The 25,135-nt window shown below is 47.4% G+C and overlaps 3 protein-coding genes across 4 annotated transcripts in view; 2 read left to right on the top strand and 1 right to left on the bottom strand.

Moving 5' to 3' along the window:
- PLS3 (plastin 3) overlaps positions 1–25,135 on the top strand; it is a 763,062-nt gene that overhangs the window by 600,629 nt on the left and 137,298 nt on the right. The gene's annotated exons all lie outside the window — the stretch shown is intronic.
- FRMD7 (FERM domain containing 7) lies at positions 6,627–17,706 on the top strand. The gene is made up of 12 exons (XM_077786509.1): positions 6,627–6,710; positions 11,010–11,114; positions 11,445–11,487; positions 13,046–13,124; positions 13,794–13,891; positions 14,011–14,125; positions 14,307–14,454; positions 15,559–15,654; positions 15,933–16,096; positions 16,311–16,379; positions 16,457–16,532; positions 16,678–17,706. The coding sequence occupies exons 1-12, from the start codon at positions 6,654–6,656 to the stop codon at positions 17,704–17,706; spliced, it is 2,079 nt and encodes a 692-aa protein (XP_077642635.1). The 5' UTR covers positions 6,627–6,653.
- STK26 (serine/threonine kinase 26) overlaps positions 21,601–25,135 on the bottom strand; it is a 28,990-nt gene continuing 25,455 nt past the window's right edge. The window contains exons 9-12 of one of the 2 annotated variants that reach the window (XM_021548499.2): positions 24,713–24,806; positions 24,164–24,226; positions 23,937–24,073; positions 21,601–22,693 (exon numbers count right to left, since the gene is read on the bottom strand). In XM_021548499.2, the coding sequence (XP_021404174.1) occupies positions 22,552–22,693; positions 23,937–24,073; positions 24,164–24,226; positions 24,713–24,806 (436 nt within the window). In that variant the 3' untranslated portion in view covers positions 21,601–22,551. Of the gene's footprint in view, positions 23,528–23,936; positions 24,074–24,163; positions 24,227–24,712; positions 24,807–25,135 lie in introns of both variants that reach the window. The other variant, XM_021548500.2, reaches the window with a different exon arrangement.

Below are 25,135 nucleotides of genomic sequence, written 5' to 3' on the forward strand. Positions count from 1 at the left end.
TTCATACATTTGGGAGACTACAAGGTCTCTTTTGAGTCTTAAAACTCATGCTTCTGCTAAAAGGTTTGATTGATTTATAACTGCAACTCAGTAAAAGAAGCAATCAACTTTCTGGGAAATTTCTGGCTTTTCCAGAAACTGTTTCTTTTCTCCTGCCACTAGGCTGACTAGTTCATACAGTTTTATGTCCTTTGAAGATCTACCTTGACATTCTGTTTAAATTATTTGGTCAGCCCAGAAAAGAGAAAATACACTTGCTGACTGTGACATTTCTGAAGGGCTACTTTTCTTTTTGGGAACGGGTAAGATAGGATGATTAGTTTTCAGCTTGGGATTCATCCTACTGCTGGGACAGATCTAAGACCCTTTTTCTTCAAATTAATAATGATTATGTAATCATCAACAGCCTGGCTTCTGTGGAAAACAAGAAGAATTTCACTGAATTTCAGAAAGCTGATCTGTGTTGGAAAAGAGAGAAAGCTGCTTGCAGAGCACACGTAAGTGCTGGAGCAAGTTGCAGTTATGAGGGGTGGTGAGGGATTTTCTGAGGTGATACTGGATAACCCCTGCTGGAGGAAGGAGTGTGTGAGGTGAGTGTAGCTCCTGCCTCTGTGTGTTGGGCTGTCATGTGTGTCTCTTGCAGGGACCACAGTCACATTACTGGTCTTGTCATTATTTTCCATTCGTTGTTCCAGGAATTAGCACAGCCTTGCCAAATGCTCTGGGTCTAATCTCAGTAATGCAGATGTTTTAATAGGTTAGAAGAAAGATTTTAGCTGCAGGGCCTGTCCATTATCAGGCTGTGGTTAGAAGTGCTTGTGTGTCCAGCTGCATTCCTTTTCTCTCAGCTGTCTGTTAAGTAGTTGTCGGCACAGGATCATCCGAATGGCTCCCTCTTGGGGCCCGCTTTAATAACCTGGAAAGGTTTTGTGAATGTACCCCTGAAACCTTGGGACCTCGTAGGAATGTTTCCTGGTTTTGGAAATATGTCTTGTAGCTGTCACCACCTGCCAGAAGACCCTAGAAGAGAAGCCATGAATTTGGGATCACCTTTGATCACTACAAAAGTACCAAGCTCCCAGCTTCAGGTGGATACTGCTCTGTTCTTTCCCTGCCTGCTGTGAAGAGTGGCTTTGACATGCCTTTCCCTCTGCTGTGAGCTGTATTCCTGGAATCTGGTGTGCCCTCGTAGGACTGAAGTGTGATAGGATGTTTTGAGAAAGAATAAAAGAAAAAAAAGAGTGGGGGTAGAGGGGCTACCTGGGAGGGAAGTGTTAATAAAACTCTGGATGAAGATCCATGTGGTGGAATGGGTCTGATCCATTGGCCTGGAGGTACCTGGAGAACAAGTGCATTCTTTGTCTAGCTGTAATCAAGGCTTACTCAACCAGAGTCGTTTGTCTTGAGCCAAGAGGGAAACCACATCTGTCATGAAAATAAGCAGTATAGCTCCTTAGAACTCTATCCTTCCCACTAGGATTCACCTGGCATTGCAGATTCCATTTGGCAGCTTCCTCAGATGAAGCTATTGGCTGTAGGATCCTTCCTGATGTTCAGCAAACAGCCCAGCAGCAGCATGTGTGAAAAAATAAAGGACAGCAAAAAACAGAGGTACCATCCCAGTGCTGTGCACTGCTGCACAGGAGTGGCGAGGTGCCTCTCCCCAGCTGGAAATCACTGAATGCTGTGCAGTGCCCAAGTTCTTGGAGGCATCAGTGCTCCTTTGATTCAATACTTTTAAGAGGCTTTCCCTTGCTGCATAAATTGCTTTCTCATGTCATTGAAGTGACCTGTTTGAATTAAACATCAGAGTGCTTTTTATGTAGCTGTGCCAACAACACAGTGCAACTGGCATATCAAAAATGATATAAAGTGGTCTGGATATCACCAGAGTCAGGGCAGTATTTAGTTCATTGTACAGTTCGTGCTGTTATTTGTATTTGCTTACAGCAAGCTGCCTCCTGCAGTCCTGGTAATAGTTTTTACATAGCATATAAAATCTGAAAAAGGAGGAAAAGTCAGCAGTGCCCATGGGTGATTGCTGGAGTGTCCTGCTCATCCCTGCACACCGATCCTCTCGGTGTTTGCTGTGGGGCACCAGCAGCACCACGAGAGGGAGCGTGGAGGCAGCGAGTGCCTTGTCCTGGCATGGTGCGGAGCAGAAATGGAAATAAATTTATGTTTCAGGGCTTCGGGACTCCAAAGAATGTTCTGCACCTAGGGTTAATTTTCTCAGGTGTCTGGAATTGCAGTTGTGCGTGGAGTCTTTAGTGCGTAATCGAGGTTATTTGGGATTTCCTACTCTGTTATTGCAGGTGGGTAAAAAGAGCCACTTACCTTAGCTGCTGAAGCTGAAATAAAAATATAATCACAAGAATAAGATTTGCTTTAATTCTGTGATTCCTTGAGATTATGCAATAATTTTGCCTTGGGTGGGACTGGGGCAAAATGCTGCTGCACAATGTCACCTTCTGATATCAAAATGCTGTTCAGAGAACTCTTATCCTGCAGTTGGAAGGCAATGGGTGAACCCCACCTAAACACAAAATTAAGAATGCAATTATTTCCCTTTTCCAAGCGATTACTTATGAGTAATGAGTTTCAGGACACTGATGTCAGATTATTTAGCTGATGGTAAGCACAATTTGATGAAAATGTAAATGTATCATTATTTATTATATTCAATAAAAACAGTTTTGAGGTAGAAGTTTTTAGAAGGGCAGGACATGGCAAGTCAGATCTAAGCATTGAGATATGTTCAAGATATAATGTGGAGAAAATGTAAAACAATGATCACTGTTAAAGGTTTAAAGGACCTGGACTGTCCCCTGCAGGTGTGTGTAAATCAACTCTGTTTTTTTCAGCCTGCTCCAGTGTTCCTTCTGCCTCACAATTTAAGGGTCTTTCCTAGGACCTAACTCAGATCTTCTCTGCAGTTTCTAGCAAACTCTTCATTTTCTCTTTAGCTTGGGAACACAGCTGATCCATTCTGGAGTGGCTCTGCATCAATCAGGTGAATGTTGTTCCTTTCTTCTAAGTTAACAAACTCAATTTTTTCAGGCTTTCTTTTTTGAAAATAGTTTTTAGGGGGTACATTTTATAAAAATTTTAAAGCAATTGTGTATAAGCTGGGACCCCAGCTGAGAGTGAAGCCATTCCTCCTGGAAGGGGCACCAGGAATGTGGTAGGTACCCTATTCTGGAAATAAATGTCCCTGCTTACAGTGCTGGTGCCATCCTTGGATCCTTTAACCACTGGGGTAGCCTGTTGTGGGCCTGGAGCTGTTCAGAAGGATTTTGGCTGTGCCAGAGTCTGCTCTCAGTAATGCAGCCAAGAGTTGCTCCCTGGCCCTGCAGCTGGGGCAGTTATGGCTGGGTGAGGAGGGAACGTGGATGTTGTCCTTGCAGCTCCAGCTGAGGAAGGGGAGGTGAAATGTGAGTGTATGAAAGGTCACAGCTGACCAAAGTCCACCTGGGTGAGTCCTGTCTGGCATTTCAAGTGTTCATTTCTGTCTGCTCAGCAGCGAGCTGGGTGTGGGTTCTTGCCTCTTGGACTGTGGTGTTTAAAATCCCCTGGCAGATTATTCAGTGATTTTTCTCTATACATCTTCATTTCCTTTCCTCTAAACCAAATGTGAAGATAAACATGACAAAACCTAAGGGACAGCAATGCACAGTGATGCAGGGGTAGCATGTTGTGTCCAGGGTTTGTTCTCTCACAGCCTGCTGCTCTCTGAGGAGGCAGTGGGGAGGTTTGGGACATTTCCTTGCCCATCCCCAGCCCCAAACCAGGACAGCAGCTCTGAACTGGCTGGTTTACTGCCCAGTGACAATGGCTCACCCTTCCAGGAGGCTCTGCAGGGTGTAGCTGCATTGCTCAGCTCTCTGCCCTGTCTCTGTCCTTGCTCCAACACCGACAGGGAACAAAGGAGAAACACCCGAACATGGATGTGAGCATTCTCCTTGGAAAAAGCAGCAACTGAGTCTGGGAGGAAGGAAACTTCTTGTTTCTTGCTCTGCTCAGTCCATCCCAGCAAGCTGCAGGGTATTTGAGAGGCTGAAGAAGACCCTGAGACAATGCATCCAGCCTAATATGCATTGTTAGATGCACTTGGTGGAAGAAAGTCCTTCCTGGTGCAATGCGGGATGGTGGTAGTGAGGTCCAGAGTATTTGAAATCAAGGGCTGAGCTGGCTGAGCAAGGAGCCCTGAAGCAGAACTCACTCCACCATGCTGCTGCTCAGGTCCCACTGTGCTCTGGTGCTGCTGCCTGGGGTCCCCTCCCCACCTGCCACTAGGGCTGTGCTTGCCCTTCACAGGTTCTGTGCTTTCCTGTGCCATTTTCATTTTTCCCTGCCCCTGCAGATAGGGAGGACATACATACCAGACTGGACTTTGGCACTGGCTCAGGCCAGGAGCTTGAATTGCTCCTGGTGTTCCCCTTGTGTGCTGCTCCGGCTGGCTCCCAAGTCACCTCCAGAGGGAGATAGGTGGGGATAAAAGAGGTTCCTCATCTGCTCAGACAGCAGCAATCTTCATGCCCCAAGCAAACCTTGCTTGTCCCACATCTCTTCTTGCTGTCCTTCAGTATCTTATCCCAAAAAGCTCATTAATGTAGCTTGATCCTGTTTGCTGCTGCTGCTGGCTCCATGCTGCATCCATGGATAGTTCTGATAGGATGATAGCTTTGATAGCATGGCCAGAGGTCCTGTCTGACCCAAATCAGCCTTATTCCTTCATAGCAAGATTGTGAAATAAACCATGTCCTTCTGCCCACAGCCCGACTGGCCAGTGCCCAGCTTCCACCAGCATCTGTGGAGTCCAGGGTCAGTGCCCTGGCATGCCAGGAAAGCCTGCAGCAAAGAGACTTGGCTTCTTCTGGGCTTTGGGGGCTCCTCTATTGCACCCCCATACATCCCTCCTGCCAGCCCAGCGTCCCCGCCGTGCTCCCAGTGCAGAGTTGTGCCTGTGACAGGAGAGGCATTCACAGGAGAGCTGCTCCTCTCCTTGGTGCCTGTCAGTATCTGACAGCACAAACACTTTCAGCTGCAGAGGAAAGTGCACTCAGCCCCCCCGGATGGTTTGTACGTGATGCTGCCCTTGTCCTGTGACACAAAGATCTCAGAGCCCAGGGCCACGTGCAGATCTGCAAATTTTGGTCCTTGACGTGGTGCTGGCACAGGGGGCATGGCCATCCCCTCCTGGCTGTGCATCACAATGGGCTCAGCTGATTTGTGGAGCAGCTTCATAGGGAAAAGCAGGTTGGCTTTGATTTTCAGGCTCCTTTTTGTCTTGGTTAGCAGAAGACTTATGTTTTTTTCTGTGGATAAAAAGCTTTATGGTCTTTCTCTCTGAACCAGAGATGACAAGGTATGTTGCCCTGATAGCCTCTGTCTTGACTTCCTCAGGAATGTTTGGGAAGTGTAAGAGAGGCCATAGCAAATGGAGTGAAGTGACTTACAGTGAAAGTTTCAATAAAAATAGGCAAGAGAGCACCAAGCAAAATCTCTGCAGCACTAAATGTGGGTTTTTTTTATTTGCTGTGGGTTTTTGTTGCTGTTTTTTTGTTTGTTTCTATCACTCTGGGTCCCCCAGGATCGTGTGTGGTTGTGACTTTCCAGCAGCAGCAATAACAATTCCCTATGCCAGTCCAGAGCCTGCCTTTGGCGCTGCTCAGTGCATTTATTTCTGAAAGTGGGGGCTCCTGCCCAAAGGCTGCTTTCACCAAAAGCTCAGTGAGGTGGTGTCTGATGGATGAGAGGAACCAGAGGGGTCAGAGAACTCCTCATGACCCTCAGCACCTGGGGCAGAGGAGCAGCACAAGCACCCCCAGGCACCCAGCACAGCGAGCAGGGCTGCACCAGCAGCCTGGGCTGAGCCCGGGGCTCTGGCACTGCCAGGATGAGCTGGGGAGTGGGGACGTGGGCTTCTCAGGTTTGAGCTGGGAACCAGCTTGTCTCAAAGGCTTGTGAGACTTCATTAAGCTACTCAACCACGGTGTGAGTGGGAATTAGGGGCAGGTTCTCCTCTGCCTCTCCAGGAAGGACACTCGCAACTGGTTTGAGTCCAGTTGGAAACATTTTCCAGTCTCTGGTGAGGTACATCAGCCCATCCACACATCACTCAGTGGACAGGACACGATCTGCCCACCCCATGGAGCCAGCACAGCTGCCAGCCAGCTGCTCTCCCTTAACCAGAGCAGAGCAGGGGTGACACTCACTGCAGGGTGACTTTGGCAGAAGAGATGCTCAGCTCTTCTCCCCTGACCCTGTGGCACCAACCATGGCTTGCTTTGCCCTCACATTGCTCACCACCAGCTGGAAGAGCTGAGTATTTATTTATCTCAGCCCCATTACTGCCAATCTTCCTCCTATTGATACACCCATAATTCACAGGCAGAAAACATCTTTTATTGCAGTGGTGACATTTAAACCAAGGGAGGTGTTGGTTTGTTTGGTTTTTTGGTTTTTTTAAATTAGTTTTTAGGCAGTCAGCTCGTTTGCTCCAGCCTCTGCTCCACATCAGTGAGTGCAGCCTTCTCCATCCAGCTGAGAGGGAATTATGTGTGCAAGAGGAGTCAGGGCTCCCTTCCCAGCTCCTGGCTCACACTGCTAGCACTGCCGTGTCTGCTGCACACCCAGCTGCGTGCCCGAGGATGCTGCACCTGAAAGTCCAGTTCCTGGATGATTCCCAGAAGATCTTTGTAGTTGATGTAAGTGGGTATCATATTCTTACTGATTTTTTGGTGTTAATTATTAAGTCATTGCTGCTCTGAATTGTTGCATGGTCTCTGATAGCTTATTGTTTAAAGCTTTAAAAAAAAAAACCCAGCCAGCAAACAAACAAGAAAACTAATCTCAAATTTACAATTAAGCTTTCTAGTGCTAATTGGTATAGGTGTTTTTTGGTATCAACACACTCCTATGCTTTCCTGTTATTGGCATTATTTATGAAGAAGGAGGAATGGCTTTTACTTACCCAATGTGATCTTTAGTAAATCAGTTAATACTAAGTGATGCTCTTGACAATTGTCAAGTTCTCTCGTTTGTCTGGCTGCCAGTGTAAACATTCAGCAAGGAAGTAAAATCTGGGAACAGAATAAAAATAGCATATTTGTCCAAGTTATCCCTGTTGAGAAACATCTGCACATATCTTCTCCTGGGCATTCAGTTGAAAAAAAAAAAATCTGTGTGGTTTTCTGAATAGCTGAGGAAAAAAATACACTCTATCTTATTTTTTGCATGGCAGTGTCCCACAGCACATTGTGATTAATACTTCACATTTAACAAATGGTAGATCTGAACTAGGTTTAAAATGTTAAGTATTAATATCTATGGTGTTAGATTTATGCATATGTGTACAGATAACTGAAGGTAGGTTTGTCTTGACTGTGTGTTAGAAGCATCTTTTTACAAGTGTGATTGCACATTTACTGTTGGTTAGAGTTTGATAATCACAGTAGCTAATTGAATTAGCTAATTAATGTAGATTTGTTCTAGTACTTACCTGCATCTCCTGTGGGAGCAGAGTGTTTAATATAAAGTGGTTTTTTTCCTAGTTCTATTGCTTTTCTTCTACTGTCCTCTTCTGTGGTTTATAGCACAGCTTGAGAGCTGCTCTCAGATGCACAGCTCCATTTCTTTGTGACAGTATTTTTCACAAAAGAGGATTATAAGGCAATTCCATCCCTTGATACAGTATGGAAATTGTTTGATTCAGTTTAATTAATCTGCCCTAGTCTAGGAGTCAGTTTGAAAATGAGACTGGTCATTTTAAAATGCCTTCCCCTCCTTCCCCCATTGATTAGATCAGGTTATAGTGAGACACAATTCAGAAGATGCTTCTGCTACAATGTTGCTGCATTTTTTTTCCATCTCTGTTTTCTTATTTGCTCAAAAAACAGCACTATAGCTCTGCACGACATGTTATTGCAGCAAATAGCTTCCATTAGAGGAACTCCTGGTCATTCCCTTTTTTAGCACGGAATGGTATTGGAAACCCCTTTTAGGCATTTCATGCATTTGCTGCTGCTGTGTGGGTACAATAAAAGAGTAGCTGAATTAGTGACTTCTCCAGTATAAAAGGAGTGCTTTGGGCTAAGTTTTGAGCAGATATTTTAAGCAACTCTTCCTAAACCCTTCCTGACTTTGGAAAGCTCTTTTGAATGGGGAGTACTTCAGTATAATGGGAGGGAAGAGGACAAAAGAAAGAAAACACAGAGGGCCTGGCTCCCCCTGCCCCTCCTGCTCAGGGTAAACATCTCTACCTGCCTCACGTGGGTGTCACAGCTGCTGGTGTGTGCAGCAAGGTCTCCTTTCCAGGCTGCTTTGCATGAGAACCAGTTCCTCTCCTGGTGCTGGATGCTGACCCAGGAAGGTTTCTGCCTCCTTGCTGACAGCTGGGACCACTGAGTTCCCAGGATTTCCTTCAGCTGGGCACTGGAGGTGGTTCCTGGCATAACAGGTCTGAGCCCTCAGGGAAGGGGAGGGACGGGCTTGGCACATCTCTGAATGTGCCCACTGTGCCCTCCCTGCTGAGCACCTCATGGCTGGGCCTGGGATGCTGCTGAGCAAACCAAAAAGCCCAGAAAAACCAGCTGCTGAGGCTGAGTGAAGGACAGGGTCTCTGTGGTGGTGTGTCCCTTGTAAAGCTGGTAATTCCTTGCCGGGTGGCCGAGGAGCGAGGGCACAGGGAGGCTGGTGGCTTTTGGTGCCTGACACTCTGTGCTGGCTGCAGCACACCTGATAGGGCAGGCATCTCCCAAGGTGGTGGGAGAAGATCACAGCAAATCCCATGAGCTGTTGCTCACCCCTAAACCAAGGATCTGGGTGTAGCAGCCTGTCCTGTGGGAGTGCTGCAGAGCTGGGCTTTGCCATTGGGCTGCCAGAGTCCCTTTGGGGACATGGGCATGTGGGTGTCCCGTGTGCTGCATGCGTTGCTGTCTGCCTCTGCAAGTGCCTCTGGCTTTCTGGTTCTGCTCCCAGTCCCAGATGCTTTCACTGAGGAGTGAAGGGCAAGTCCAGCCTCTCTCCTTTTCACCTTCTGCTCTGGGGTTTTTGCCTGTGGGCGCTCACCTGGCCCTGCATCATTCCCAGAGGCACCCAGAGGCTGGGACATGGGACAAACAGCCCCACATGTCATGCCTGTGCCTTGCCCTGTGCTCCTCCAGCACAGACCCCTCTTCTCTCACTTGGTGCAGTGCAGGGCTGATGCTGCTGAGCAAAACTGTACCCCAGTGCTTGAGGAAGCACTGGCCTTAGCACCCCAAAATCCAGGACAGGACACCTGCAAGCACCACTCTGCAAGAGAAGGGCTCTGCTTCTAAAGCATCCCCTGCAGCAGCAGGGCTGTGTCTCCCAGTGAGCAGGTTTTCCTGGGTTTGGGGCTGCTCCTGTCCCTGCCCTGGGCAGTGCTGGCTTGGAGCAGAGTGGATTGATGCCAGCAGACATATGGTAGGTAATAACCCAGTAAGAAATGCTTGTCTTTCCTGGCTGCCTGACAAAGGCCAAGGCCTTTCATGCTAGAAAATTCTAGCTTGGGAAAAAACATTTATAATTTTTTTTAATTACCCTTGTGATCCAGTAATTTTGAGGAGAACTGGGAGTGCTGCAGAGCAAATGCTGTTATTATGCTATCACTTTTCTGCAGCCTTTCAGCACAGAGCCAGCAATTTCATCCCAGGAGAAGCCCTGAAAGGTGGTTATTAGAGTGCATCACCACCAGCAGCCAGGTCCCTCCCATCCCTGCTGGGGACAGCCACTGCCACAGGGAGCTGCAGCCTGTCTTTCCCTCCATCACCCAACATGTGATAATTTAGCAGCTGTCTAACCTGGCCTCTCTGCTCCAGCCTGCTTTTGCAATAACCATTACTTCTTTTTGGTCTGCTTTTCACAAGCTGATGAAGGCGTATCAGGGTTTTGTTGGGGTGGGTCACTGCCATTTTAATTTCTGGTGCTTTGTGCAGCATTTTCCAGAGTCAGAGCCTCCTGGCTTGTTCTCCAGCCAGATCATACAGCATGGCAACAAGTCAAGAAAACACCCTCCAAGTGTTTCTGTTTACTGGGAATAACTACAGCCTGGCCTCCCTTATCAGCATTGTAGCACCACTTAATTCATATTGCTAAAGCCCAGAGATGACTCAGAGCCCACAGCACAGGATCCTGTTGCTGTTAATTACCATTAACCATAATAGCAGCTCATCCCCAGCTGTTGGGACACAGGGACTCACTGCACAGGTTTGAGGCCTGCTCCCGTTGGCTCTTAATGAACACGTTTGCCATGGCTGTCCCTGCCCATCCTGGGGATCACTCACTGGCTTGCCAGGGACAGAACTGCCCAGACAGTGATAGTTGCAAACAGTGAATCAAAACATGGTTTATTTTCTCATGCTCTCCTTTCTGGTTTATGTTCCTTAGTAAGGGAGAGAAGCGATGGGAAAGAATCTGATTTCCAAAAGCTGGGAGCACAGCATGCAGTTGTCCTGTTGTACATGCTGAGGCCAACAGCATTTATTGAGTAAGGTTCTGCTGCAGCATGGTTGTCACTGCAGGCCCCAGACAGGTAATAATTAGCATTGACTCCATGATTCTCAGGAAGCTGATCAATCACTATTATTCTATACTTATTAAGAAACCCATCACCCTTACAGACAGTCACGATACAGGTGGACACAATTGGGCCTTGAATCCAAACACCATCACCATTGGCCAATTTAAGAAACCACCCTTTGGTAAAAAAGTTCCATAACACATTCCACATGTTCACAACAGCAGTGCAGCAAGTGAAGATAAGGATTGTTTATAATTCTTTTCTCTGATCTTCTCCCAGCCTTCCCCAGGACAATGCCTGGGAAAGGCTGTGCCTGCTCTCTGTGGCCAGAGAGCTGCAGCCACACGTGGTCAGGAAAGGGGTGAAGGGAGGGAGCTGAAATTCTCCCCACCTCTCTGAAATCCCATCACGCTACTGTCAGCATTGCCTAACCTGCTGCCTCTGTGCTGTGTTTGTTTGCTAGCAAAAATCCTGTGGGAAAGGGCTCTTCAACCTCACCTGCAGCCACCTCAACCTTGTGGAGAAGGAGTACTTTGGGCTGGAGTTTCACAGCCAGGCTGGGAACCAGGTGAGTGCAGCCCCTGGAGCTGCCATTGCCTGCATGGCTGAGGATTGTTAGCACTTCCTGGAAATTCCAAACAGAAAATTAAATAGAAAGTTTTGCCATGATGGCAGAAAAACCCTGAAAATTGGAGTTGGGAGGGGAGCCACAAGCCCCAGTGCTATCTACAGCTCATGGTCTATCCATAGCCATCCGTGTGGCACTGCCCAGCAGGACACTTGTCACAGCAGCCAAGCTGGTCAACATTTTCATGCTGCATTCTACCATGCTGTTGCTGCTTTTATTCCCCATCTCTTGTGCTGTTTATTTACCCAGCTCTTCTTTGCCTTATTTCAGGTCTGGTTGGAACCACTAAAACCCATAACAAAGCAAGTCAAAAGTAAGTATTTCAAGAATAGAATTGTTATAAATCATTACCAGTGACAGTCTAGCACAGACACATTCATGCAGTGCTGTTGCTGGGGGACAGGATCTCTGGCTCACTTAACCAGGCTCATTTTAGAGGGTGTGGCTGGGCAGGATTGTTTGCAAGGACACCTCAATCCATACAAAATCCCATGGAAATACCACTGCTTTTGCAATCTGGTATCTGCACCATTTTAGGCTGGAGCTGTTAATAATCTGACAGCTTGGCAGGGGAGCAGGGCTGGCTGAGTGGCCGTGCTGGCAGTGGGACAGGCACTGCTCCTGCGTGCCCTCCTTTTCCCTTTGCAGCTCAGAGTGGCCCAGGCACCTGTGTGAGGCAGGGTCCCCCCTCTGCCCCACAGACCCTGCAACTCCTCGCCAGCCCCACGGAGATGCTGCAGAGCCTGACCTGAATTCAGGCCCACCTCCTCTGCCAGGCCATGACCCATGTTAACACAGTGCTGCTTTCAGCACAGGCCTTTCTATCCCAGAATATTTCCCCCAAGTACAGGGAGGTGACTGAGAGCCTGGGGCCATGACCCCAGTCTTTGCCATGGGGAGGCTGCAGAATGGTGTTTGCATGAATTTCCCTGAAAGAGGAAAGCCTGATAAGGAGCCTTCCCTTTCTGGGTGCACCTCAAATTGAATTGTTGCAGGCACCTATTTCCTTTACCAAGTGCCTTCTGGCCTGTCCTCTGAGCCATCCCAGGGTGTTCTGTGACAATCAGCGCTCACCTAATTGCTTCCCTCCCTCCACACATTCTGCCTTGGGCTTAGCTGCTTGTTCTCACTCATCCCACAAAAAAGCTTTTGCCCAAGAAGCCTCCTATGGAGTTGTTGTATCCCAAGTGCTTGGAGGGCTGAGTTTAACACAGCCCCAGCGATGCCAATTACACCAAGGCTCTGGCCATGCTCCCTGGCACCATTTCATGGAATCCCCCTCTGTCACCCTGTTCTTTTGACAGTTTTAAAGTTCTAAAAGTTTTTTATGCCTTCTGATGCTTACATATTTCTACTGAATTTTCTCACACTGTTCATGTAAATAATGATTGTTTTGTATTTTTCTTTGTGGGTGGAATTGATGGACTGTTGGTTTGACTAGTGTAGTTGGAGAAGTGGCAATTTTACCCTCCAATCCACTGTCACTTTTGCTATTTTATATATAGTGGAGTCAGAAAATAAAATCCTCTCTTTTAGTTCTTTTTTTCCTTCTTTTGCATCTAGTGTCCATGTGTGAGTTATTTCGTGTAGTAGTGTGACATCCCTCCAACGGGGATTTTTGCAGTTTAAAGAATTTCTGGGACATTTTTCTCTTTCATATTCTTTAGATATCCAAATCTCTATTTGGATATTTGGGAGAATATTGGCAATATCGGGGGCCTGGGTAGGCTGGTTTGGGGAAGCAGGCTGTAGTCCCTGATTTGTAAGGGTGCAGATAATTTACTCTGTAAGGAGGCAGCATGTGTGAAGAGAGTTGTAAATGTTCTCAATAGACATGTAAAAGAAAACTTATGAAGATGTTGTGTTTTAAGATCCTAAGGAGGTTCTTTTCAAATTTATGGTGAAATTTTTCCCAGTGGACCCCGGCCACCTGAGAGAAGAACTGACCAGGTACAGTGCTTGTTTTATTACTTTCTTGCCACACAGTGCTGTGTTTTTGCAGTGTGTTAATTCTTTATCTTCATCCACCCCAGCCTGTCTGTGTGCAGCAGTTATCCTAAGTATCCTAAGTATTACGCTTTACAGAACAAAACCAGAGAATATATTTTCTTGATCCTCTGTTTTTAAACACAATCCACTTGAAGGATCAGCTGTCTTACAAGGCTGCAATTTGTTTACTGCCAAACACTTTAGCAGTTGGGCACAGAGTCTGACTGCTCAGTCTAGCTCCTGCCTCAAGCAGCATTCTGAGAGAACAACTTTAGTTTTATTTTTAAAAATGACATTGTTAGCTTTTACAATTTTAGAGAAAGCATTGCAAACGGTGACTAAGAACAATACCAAGACAGTGCTTCAAGAGAGGCAAATGCCCAAGTCATGCTCAAGAGAGGCAAATGCCCTCCAAAACAGAAAGGAATGTTAATTTTGAAATCTCCTAATGAACATTCCAATGACAGGGATGTACTGGTCATACTGGTGCCCAGCTGCAGCCTTCTGCAGGGGCTGCGCGCTCATCCTGTGACCCTGCGGATGGGCATCCTTGGGATGAGAGATGGGAGCAGCACGGGCCTGAGGGCTCAGCCCAGCTCCCCCCAGGACATGCTCCTGTCCCCGGCACAGGTACCTCTTCACCCTGCAGATCAAGAAGGACCTGGCACAGGGGCGGCTGCCCTGCAGCGACAAGAGCGCGGCGCTGCTCGTCTCGCACCTGCTGCAGTGTAAGGGCAAGCGAGCCCGCGGGGCCAGCGCCCATCCCCGCACGGACGGGCTTTGGCTGAGCAGCCAGGGCTCCCCCTGGCCCCCTCACACCTAACCCCTGCTCTCCCGTGTCCCAAAGCCGAGCTGGGCGACTTCCACGAGGAGACAGACCAGCAGCACCTGGCCACGCACAGGTACCTGCCCAACCAGGAGTACCTGGACAACAAGATCCTGCACTACCACCGCAGGCACAGGTACGGGCTGCGCGCCTCGCTCCCCGATGGAGCTCTGCCGACGCGGTGTTCCCATCCCGGGCAGGGCGGCGGCGGGGTGGCTGTGACGCCAGCCTGTGCACCTGCAAAACGGCTTTTTTCCAATCCCATTTCGGCATCTCCCCTCTCGCTCCTGTCTCTCCCTGCGCGTTTGTGTCTGCAGGGGGAAGACGCCGGCCGAGTCGGACGCCCAGCTGCTGGACGTGGCCAGGAGGCTGGAGATGTACGGGATCCGCCCGCACCCCGCCAGCGACGGCGAGGGGACACAGATCAACCTGGCCGTGACACACATGGGCGTGCTGGTGCTGCGGGTGAGCCCGGGGCTCGGGGATGGCCTCTGCAGCTGGAGGTGACCCTCCTCCCTTTGAGCGCCCCAAACTCTCCCAAATCCTGCTCAGGCGTGTGTTCACAGGCCGCGGGGATGAAGGGGATGCTGTGGGATTCAGCCCCTGTGTGCCACCGAACGTGGCCCAGCTCGGCTGGCCCTTGTCCCACGAGCGTGGTGGCCGTGTGAGCAGCACAGGTTCCACGGCTCTGTCACATGTGCTCACCGTGTAATCTTCCAGCGAAAATAGCCCCCCACGTCTGTGCAATTACATAACGCTGTAATCACGGCCGAGCTGCACGGTAAATACAGACTTGCTCTCAGCCAGCGTGAAGCAGCGCTCCACTCCCACACCCGCTGATTTCAACCTGGGAACATCTTGTCACAGCAAAAAAAACCAAAAAAAAAAACAAAAAAAAAGCCAAACCCAAACATAAAACCTAGCTGTGGGTCTGCTGTTGGTAATTAGTGCTGCCAGACCTGGTTATTTATTCAGAGCCATAAACACTCCTCACTCATGATTAGGGCATCTGTGAGCCCATTAAAATCTGGGCTCTCGCAGAAAGCTGAGAGGGTTCTGGTGCCACAGAGTGCAGTAACACGATTTTTCCTGGTTCTGCCATGTGGCTGCATCTTTCCTTGTGCAAAAATGATAACAGAGTAATGTGTGCTTCCAGCCTGCTTAAACCCGGTCTAAAGGTGTGGGGGTGAGCTGAGCACTGCTACACTTCCCAGCAAAAGAGGGGAGAATATTATTTCTTTGGGGCACTGATTCTGCCTTAACTCACATGATATTCGAGCTGGCACAGATAGGACTCCCTGCCTCAACCTCTCTGAGGCTTGTCTGGGGAACCTGGACTTTTGCAAAGAGCTTCAGCAGGCAGAGTTAAGCCCTGAACCTCAATTTCTACTTGCAGAACCAACTGATGCAGTCAAACACCAAACCCAGCACCCTTTCCCCAGACCTCAGCAGCTCCAAGAGCTGCATTGGCGTCTGGTGCAGTGTCCTGTGAGCTCAGGCTGTGGCCCACTGCATTCTGTATTTACAGGTTGCCCTATCCAGCTGTAATTGCTGTGTTTGTCCTTGCAGGGCAATACAAAGATCAACACCTTCAACTGGTCCAAAATTCGCAAACTGAGTTTCAAGAGGAAGCATTTTCTCATCAAGCTCCATGCAAACATCTCTGTAAGTACCACGCCACAGGCAGCTGCTGGGCTCAGGAGCAGACAGCTGTGGATGGAAGGTCAGCCACACAAAGTCCCCAGTTTTGAGTAAATCCATTCCTGCTGCTCATGATGGTGCTCCTTCTTGAGGGCGACATGTGCTACTCCTGTGTCCCCAGTGAAGTGACAGAGCACTGCCTGGAGCCACTGACAGCCCATATGACCCTTGGGGGATCAGAGGGCAAATGGCAGAGCTTGTCCCATGCTCCTGACCCGGGCTGTCCTGTCTCTGGCACACAGGCACTGTGCAAGGACACGCTGGAGTTCACTATGGCCAGCCGGGACACCTGCAAGGCCTTCTGGAAGACGTGTGTGGAGTACCACGCCTTCTTCAGACTCTCTGAAGAGCCCAAGTCAAAGCCCAAAGCCCTTCTGTGCAGCAAAGGATCCAGCTTCCGCTACAGGTAAATCCCATGGGGAAACACAAACTGCTGGGGCTGGGAAGGGCCTGGGGATGGCTCAGAGCCTCCCTTTTATGTCAGCCCTGTCTGAATCCAAGGGGGTGATCCAGTGACTTCTCCTGGAAAGACCCCCTGCTGCATCCCCTCAAATGGGGCACAAGGCCTGCCCAGAGCTGGGGCTGATGGTGCGGCTGACATTTCTCCCTCCATGCTGCAGTGGGAGGACTCAGCGGCAGCTGCTGGAGCACGGGAGGAAGGCCAAGATGAAGAGCCTGCCCTTCGAGAGGTACCAGGGCATGGAGGGAGGGGGTGCCTGAGGGGACTGGGCCCTCCTGGCCATACAGACGTGCTCTCGTTCTGCAGGAAACACTACACATCCCGCTACGATGAGAGGCAGTGCCGCTCCTCCCCAGACCTCCTGACGGATGTATCAAAGCAGGTAAGTCCCCATGGCACCAGCAGCAGTTCTGTGCCAGGCTCTTGGCATTGCTGCCCCAGCTGAGGAGCTCGGCTGGAGGCCAAGCCCGATGCTCAGCTCTGGGGGCTCCCTTCCCACCTGGCACCCACCCCTCTGCCCTGCGCAGGTGGAGGAGCTGCGCCTGGCCTACGGCAGCCGGGGCTCGTACCACGCCAACGGAGTGCACGGCTCCGAGCCCACCCTGGACAGCCGGCGCCGCAGCTCCACCGTGGAGGTGACGTTCGCCGCCGAGCTGGAGCGCTCCAAGCCCGAAGCATCCCCCACCTTCCTGCCCCACTCCAAAAGCTCGTCTGCCTTCCCCCTCCTCTATGCCGAGCTGGAGATGGAGCGGGCCTGGGAGCCCATCGACCTCTTCGGAGCCAGGAATCCCTTGACATCCTTTCGGCCCCACCAGTTTGCTGGGAACAGTAAAAGCACCTCTGTGGGCAACATGCGGGAAGTGAGCGCCCGGCAGCTGGTGTACATGGATGTGCCCTGTCCCCTGCCCGTGGTGGCCCCGGCCCCCCCTGTGCTCTGTCTGGACAGGGCACTGCAGTCCCCATGCCCTGCACTGGCCCTGGGCGAGGACACAGCAGGAGCAGCTGGTGCAAGTGGCCCTGTGGCAGCAAAACCCCCCCGGCAGAGCCCGAGCGGGACCCGGGCCGGGCAGTTCCACGGTGAGGCTGCAGGCACAGCCATGGGCATGAGCGTGGCGGGGGAGAACAGGTCACTGGCTCGCTCCTTCGATTACGGCCTTCAGGAGCAGCCTCCCAAGCGGTCTTGGAGCCAGTCGGACATGAAAACCATCCGCTTCCCCTACGGCTCCGAGTTCAGGCCCCTGGGGCCGTGCCCTGCCCTGAGCAGCCGCAAAGGGGGGGTTTTCTGGCACGTCCCAGCCCAGCGTGGGCTGGCTCCGGGGCCGCGGCGCTCCACCGAGCGCTACCTGGGCAGCAGCACCGAGTCCAGCGACTCCGACTCCGACCTGCTGGCCGCCGACTACTGCTCCCTGTACGGCCGCGTGCTGCGCTCACCCATGGCCCGCGTGCGGCTCTCCTCGGGCAGCCTCCAGCTGGATGAGGAGGATGAGGAGGTGTCCTTTGCCACCAGCGCTGCTGAAGAGAGGATTTCCAGAGGGGCCTCCAAATATTTCACCTAGGTGCCTGACACCGGCCAGAGGGAGCGGAGGTGGCTGGTGCTGACCCGGGGTCAAAGGATGGTGACACTCTTGGCTTTTAGGTCTGCTTACAGCTTATGAAACATTGATGGGATCGTGTTGTGTGAGTGCTCTTAGCTATAGAGGATGTCTTAATGAACATCAGGGTGTGTTCAGAAGTATTCAACCCCTGCACACTTGGAAGCTCCCCCCACTTGAGGGGGGTTCTTGCTTCAGCCAGGTGCGAGGTATCTCCTAAAGCCCTGCTAAGCCCCTATGCCCTGCCCAAGCTGATGCTTGGAGCTCAGCTGCTGGAGTCTTCATTGAGGGGGAGGGAAAAAAAATAAAAAGAGACTTCTCACAGAGTAGTTTCAGCTGCTGCTTTTCCGAGCTGCAGGGTGGCACACTGGAGGGGAAAGGGTGTTTCAGGCCCCTTTGGAAAGGAGCAAGATCTTCATGGGAGGTTGTTCCTCGAGCTGATGCCATGTGGACAGGGCAAAACCCCAGCACAGAGCCTATCTCCTCCATCTGCTTCCCCTCCCTCCAGTGCTGCAGGGAGCAGCTGGCACTCGAAGACAAGGCTCTGTGCATGGCTGTCTTCTTCCTGGCCAGTTTAGAGGATTATCCTTCTCCAGAAATATCTCGGTAGTGCTTGTCAAGCTTTTAGAAGTCCCCCATGGTGAGTACTGGGAAATGGGTTCACACCCTCTAACTCTGCTTAACTGTGCTTTGCTTAGGCACATCAGCCATCACCTCCTGGCAGCACCGTGACAGCCCCAGTACCTCACTGCTGTGCTTAAATCTGAGGGAGAGAGACGTGTGAGGGGTTTTTTTGGGGTGCTTTGCTTCCCCAAATCTGTCTTCAGTTTAGCAGCATGGGGGAAAAGATACCAGGAGCAGTAGGAAAGGAACAAGGCAGCTTCTTGGAAGTATTTTTATTGAAAAACTTACTATGACACCTCCATAATATTTTGGTGGGGGGTGGGGGGGGGGAATCTTGATAACTTTAAGAACAACCCTGTAAGTCATTGTAGGACATGACTGTAAGCAGGGAGACAGCCAAGAAAATCCACAGTGGAGAAACTACTGCAGCAGGCTAGAAGGATTTCAGAAATATGAAAATTGGGACAAAAAAAAATAGATTAAATTGTAGAAAGACTTGGGCTTATGGGTCCTGCTCACTCTGCATGTTGCTGTCCTTTGTTTTAGAAGGTGGACAATAAAAAACCTTTGTTCACACTGGAGTTTTGAGTTCCTCCTTCTGTTCTGTGGAATCTGCACCCCAAATCCTGCAGGCACAACCCCACAGCACACCTTGCCCTGTGCCTCCCAGCTCAGGAGCTTCCCTCAGTGCTCCCAGGAGCTGGTTTCCCTCTCCTGCTCTGCTGTCTGGTCTCCTCTGTGCCTTTGCACTGGGAAGACTTGTGGAGATCCCTGAACCCTGCTGAAAACAGCCACATTCTTGGTTGGTTCCCAAAGAAATGCATTAGCCCAACAAGTGAGTACATTGTAAGGTTTGCTTCTGCTCTGAGTCACCCTGTGCTGAAGCTGTGAGCTGCAGTGATCCCTCACGCTGCTCTGGCACACGTTCTACTGAAAAAAAAGGATAATCTTTCGGGCTAGAGGGTTGTTTCTTCCCCATTCCCAAACCTCTGCACCTTGGAAAGAGCAAGACACTCAGTACAACATTTAAGAATGGCAGTCTGTGGGCACAGTTTGGTAGAGGGTTAAAAAAAGCAGCAGTGTTTAAACACAGGCTGCTCACACAGCCCTGGGATACTTCCACAATCACTGTCAGCTCCTCAAGCATGTGGACACACACCTTGAGCATGTCCCAGAGTAGACACAGTCTCACCACAAGAGATCAATACAAACATCCTGCCTAAATCTTCAAGAACTGCCAGGTCTGGTCTTCAAGACTATGCTGGGAAAACAGCATTGAGAGGGTGAAACAAGGATCTGGGAATTATTTTTGGATTTTTCCATGGACTAGGGAGCACTGGAGCACAGTGTGGGCACTGTGCCTCAGCACATCCTACACATGGTCAACAACCAGTGTAAGTGTCAACAAAGCAGTAGTAAGTGACACAAATGGACTTCTCCGAGCTAAATTCATTATGTAAGCCACTTTTTAAATTTTAGTCAGTGGGATTGACTAAAACTAAAGAACAATCCCAGTAAGCAGTTGCTTACTTGCCAAGGAACCATTGAAACAACCCTTGCCTAAGTCCTTCCCCTCACTCCCTGCTCAGCCCTAATCACCTCTGAGATAAGGACATCTATTTAAGCGACTTTGTTTCCCTAGGGAAGAAAACAAGGATGGAGGGAGGACTGGAAAGATTTGGTTTGCTGGTGGTGAAAGACAAACAGCAGAACCTGGAAAATGTAAACTGTTATAGTCCTTACACAAAGGATTATTGAAGGGGGGAAGGCACTGCAGCATCACAGTGGGAAAACATTAAGCTTCTCAGTGCATTCAGATAGAAGTAACTGGTTTATATAAAACAGATAAAGGTTTAGACAAAATAGATAAAGCTGTGAAATAAGCCAACATACACACCACTAAAATTTTGCCAAGAGGAAAATAATTTTATTCCAGTGTTAAGTCATAAAACAGTGTGATAAAAATCAGACTTTTAACAATCACTAAACTTTGTGCAAACACATTCAAACCTACACACTCTCCTATTCAGCTGTCGAAATTGCAAGGCAAGAGCAGGTGCGATGGCACAGACATGAATAGAAGGGTCAGAGACCAAGGGCTTAAAGAATGATTACATTAATAAAGGACTCATCTACCCAAGAACAAATACATTTCTCTATTCTGCAATTCAGATTACTTTGATAAGATTTCTTCAGCAACAATTCTTCTCAACCTACAGCAGGAAGCCTGGCAAACCAAAAGAGCAGGAAGATGGTTCCTGCATGAATATTTTGATCTATCTTTCCATTAGCTATCTACCAGCAACAGAATACTGCTGATTAAGTTACACAGTTCATCAATAACTAAAACGTGGGAAAAAAGACAGCTCATCTCTAGAATCAGCAATACAGATGTCCCTTCTTAGGAGCTAACTATAGTCTTATTATGCACAGAGACTTCAGGCATATGCAGCACAATAAAAAAACCTTCTTGAATGGACTGTAGTATGAATGAGCCTGATTTGTACACATGTGGGGGAGTTTTTCCCATGCTGTCCCACAAGGTAGGTTTACATCCCATCCATTCCACAGGAAAAGAAGAGGCACTATAGTTTAGCAACTTATTACAGCTGTATCTCAAATATGTCAGGTTCCAATTTCCCATGTCATTTGCTAGCCCCACCTACCCAGAACTGTTCACAGACTTGCATAGATTAAAGATCTTGCGTCAACAGGGTAGAGCCACCAGTTACAAAACTCAGGAGGAATTCCCATCAGCAATCCCTCAGACTCCCACAGAAAAAGAACACCTTAAGGGAAGTGACATGCAAGTAAAAACATGGTTTTAATTCTGAAAAATGTATATGGAGCTCCTTAAAATGAGATTTGTGTTGAGGCTGCTGAGGTGAAAGTTGAGGGAGCTGTGGCACGGGCCTTTGTGTCCCTTCATGCCCCAGGCCGAGGCCAAAGGCAGGGAGAGCTGTGACAGAGCTGTGACAGAGCTGTGACAGAGCTGCACTGCCAGCCATGTCAGAGCTCACACATCCCGGAGTTCCTCTCTCAGAAAGGAACCAAACTGAACCCCGGGAGTGCTCCCCCCATTCCCTGGGACACAGCAGCTGGAGCTGTTCTCTGGCCAAGGACAGCGCTGGGCACCCAGAGCTTTGCAAAGCACCCATGCAGGAACACCCTTGTCCCCACCTCTGCACAGCTGCTGAAATCCAGAATAAAATGATGCGCAACAGAACAAGCTCATGAAAGTTTACAGAACTTAAATATTTATTTTTAAACCATTTTAAACCCCCCAAAACATTGAAATAAGCTTCATCTATAAACAGATTTACAAGACTAACAACTACAGAAGCTAGAAGAGCACTACAATTTGTTTCTGTGATGCAGTTATTTTGTAAAGCTTCAGATCAACTGTATTTACAACTTTTGCTGCTTTTACATTTATAAAAATATTTATTTAATCCATAACATTATTGTTTTCAAAAACTATTTCCAGACTTTTTCTCAGATATAAATTCTAATTGAATTTCAGTTATATAGCAGATGAAAGTTTTAAACAGAAACATTTTTTTTTAAAATTAAAACAAGGAGTTAAAAGTAATTTTTTTTACAGTGTAGGCACCATTGAAAATAATTGTCCTTGGCATATCTAACCACCATCTCTCACAAGTGTCCTTTATATAAAAACGATGTAATGGCAACATTTGACGAAAAATGCAGTATTTACTTGCACACCATTACTTTTTCAATATTTGGCAGATATATTTCAGATTCTTTAAAATGACTTTTGTGCAAAAACAAAATGTGCAGGTCTGAACCATAAAATAAACACACCCAGCCTTTATCAAAAATAAATTTACACCAACAGTTCCACAGCTAAGTACTGAAAAACAATCCCAGTTCAAAACTTCAGCATAATATACATACTGGGTTGAAAAAGGGAAAAAACCAAATCAAAACAAAACAACAGAAGAGATTACCCATCTAGCAGTACCATAAATATATAACTGAAAGCAACTTTATAGTCTTACCTACTTTTTATGAAAAAAATCACTCCGTACTGCACAGTACTACCTTTTCGTGAAAGAATATCTATAACTCAGTTATTTGCATATTAACTGGTAAATACATATTTAAAATACACTTTCAGAAAATTATAAACAAATTATGTTGATGTACTGTATTTAATGTATTTCAGAACAAAAATGTGTATAAATATCTTACAGGAGAAACAACACCACCACACAGAACGCTGGTGTTACACCGATACCTGCGTGTGAGGTATGTAACATGCGACGCTCGGCTTCTCTGGCTCCCTTCCACCCAGGCATGTATACTCAGAGGAAAAAAAATTAAATTAAGTTAAAACTGGACTTCAGGTTTTGTCCATTATTGCCGAAAGCCCCACCCCCTCAACTGTATTGCTCTAAATTTTCCTACCATGATGATATAAGATTGAGTTACTACTTCAAAACCTGTTCTAAAAGGTAATACACAGACTGTACATCAGGATAGACCTGCTGCTACATATCACCTGCAAACTATTGCCATATTGCTCTCAAATATATTTAATCATAGAGCTGCCTAAAATCCTGTACCAATTTAGAATTAAAATAGATACTGTTGCAGGTTTGTTTTTCAGGGCACGATAACTATATGCTGGTTGAAGCATGTGCTACAGCAATACCCTTGCCACTACATGTCTTGAATATGCTTGTGAAAAAGCTATTTTTCTTTGAAGCTCATTAGTGATTTACAAAAGTTTAACTCATGAATATAAAAGACCTGTACAACTCCATGTACAGGAACAAAACAGCATCAAAACATACTGTACTTGCACATTCTATTAACTAAAGTAATGGTTATTTCTAAAAGCAAAACTGCACCTCAACATTTATCAGATTAAACAGGTGAAACTACAATATTAAAAGTTGTCCTTTACAAAATAATTTCCTGAAAATATAAAACCATGTGCACTGCCACAAAATAGTTGAGTAGGTTCTTTCAAATCCTCAATCACCATCAATATGTTGCAAAGATCCAAAAGGCACAAGGAGCTCATGAGCTAAGCACTGCCAAGCTTGAAGTAGTTTTGGTGGGTTTTACTGGGTCCATACGAAACAGCAGTCAATTGTGTGAAGTTTCTTAGGATGAGTCATTAACAGAAAATCTACAGACAAAAAATGCAAGTTAAGAAATTTGTTAATCACATTGCTTCAGCTAGGCAAACAGCATATAAATATTTCTGCATCACTAAACTAGTACATACATGCCTTCATCTCAATGGCTCATAGTACAAAACCCACCAGAAGTGATATTCTCAAGAAAACACTCCAAAAAAAGGTATGAAAAAGAGTCTCTGTCTCTTCTCTATTGCCTGTAAATATGCTTAAGACAAACCTGCAGGCTAAATTAAAGAAGCAAGATATAGCAACTACAGTAAAGCTGCAGCACTTCAAGACCAGATAGAGTAATTGTTAGTGTTAGTTTTGGTCTCAGACAGAAGTGTTACCTGTAACTAACTACAAAGCTAAAGCACTGGACATAGCAGATCTCCCTTTTATCACTGAGCTACTTACTTCTGAAATTTCTCCATAAGTTTCTTCACCATCTTATCTGTGATCCCTGGACACGTTGCTTCTGCCACATTGATGCTTTTCTCAAGTTCCTCAATTGCTTTCTTTCTGCTAGCATTATTTGTGTCCTGCTGCTTGAGCTGAGGAGCAAACCAAAGAAGTTAAAATTCAGAAAAGTTAGTAGACATTTGGCTAATACTTTCAACGAAGATTTTTAAGCCAACACTTACCTCAGCAAACACAGGTGTGATTATCATAGTTAAACAACTCAGGGTTTTAACAAGATCCTGATCCTAGAAGTTAACAAATATAGATTACATCAGCATACTACAACATATACAAGCATATATACAACATACACATGGCCTCTTAGCACAGCACATGTGATTTTGGAAGTTGAGTTAAATTTAACGAAGTGTTTAAAATACATTACAAAACCCACAAAGACACAGTACATCAACAAATGTTGTAGGATGTTGAAACAAATGCCTGATGACACATCTGAAACAATTTCATTCAGCATCAGAAAAACAGTTCAGTTTTTCCTCACTAGTAAGAGAGTTTAAAATTCCCATCTATATTACTGATCTACAGTACATCTGCAGTGTATTTTGCATTTGAGGCTGACATAGCATAGGAAATATCACTAACATCTCTTGAACAGCAAAAAATCCAGTCAGTTCTTATGAAAAGTGAAGTTACTAAGCTTTATCACTATCTTCCTTAAACTGCCTTCAGAAGCAGCAGTTAGAAAGAAGAACTCCTGTGTCTGTACTTACCGTCCCGTTCTGGAGCTTCTTTGCATCCGGCTTCTTCCGAACTGTAGTGAAGCTCCACTCAGGATGGGAATTATTCTCTTTGTTGCTGGACTCCCTGAAACAAAAAGGACATGATGTACATAATACTAGCCACAACAGAACACCAAGCAAGCACAGGTAACCCTAACACATAACAAGTCTATCAGGATTAGTTCCGTATTCCTTAAAATAAGAAGGAAAACATGTATTGAAACATTATCGGAACTTTGAAAGAGGCTGAATAATTTGAAATGTGACCAAAAGCAAACAGAAGATGTTATCTGCCTACAAGGCTTACCTTCTCCCATGGCATCCCATTTAAGAGTTATCTGATAGCCAGAAAAACAAGACACTTACAGAAAACATGTTGTTCCACAGGCACTATGCAAACTTCTTCATGCACCT

The sequence above is a fragment of the Lonchura striata genome, chromosome 14, assembly GCF_046129695.1.
Source record: "Lonchura striata isolate bLonStr1 chromosome 14, bLonStr1.mat, whole genome shotgun sequence".
In the NCBI taxonomy this organism is placed as follows: domain Eukaryota; kingdom Metazoa; phylum Chordata; class Aves; order Passeriformes; family Estrildidae; genus Lonchura; species Lonchura striata.

Bases quoted from the DNA above. Each gene is read 5' to 3' on its own strand.
- FRMD7 (XM_077786509.1), top strand. From the start codon at position 6,654: ATGCTGCACCTGAAAGTCCAGTTCCTGGATGATTCCCAGAAGATCTTT. The intron at 6,711-11,009 runs GTAAGTGGGTAT...TTTGTTTGCTAG, and splicing joins AGAAGATCTTTGTAGTTGAT to CAAAAATCCTGTGGGAAAGG. The intron at 16,380-16,456 runs GTACCAGGGCAT...CTCGTTCTGCAG, and splicing joins AAGAGCCTGCCCTTCGAGAG to GAAACACTACACATCCCGCT.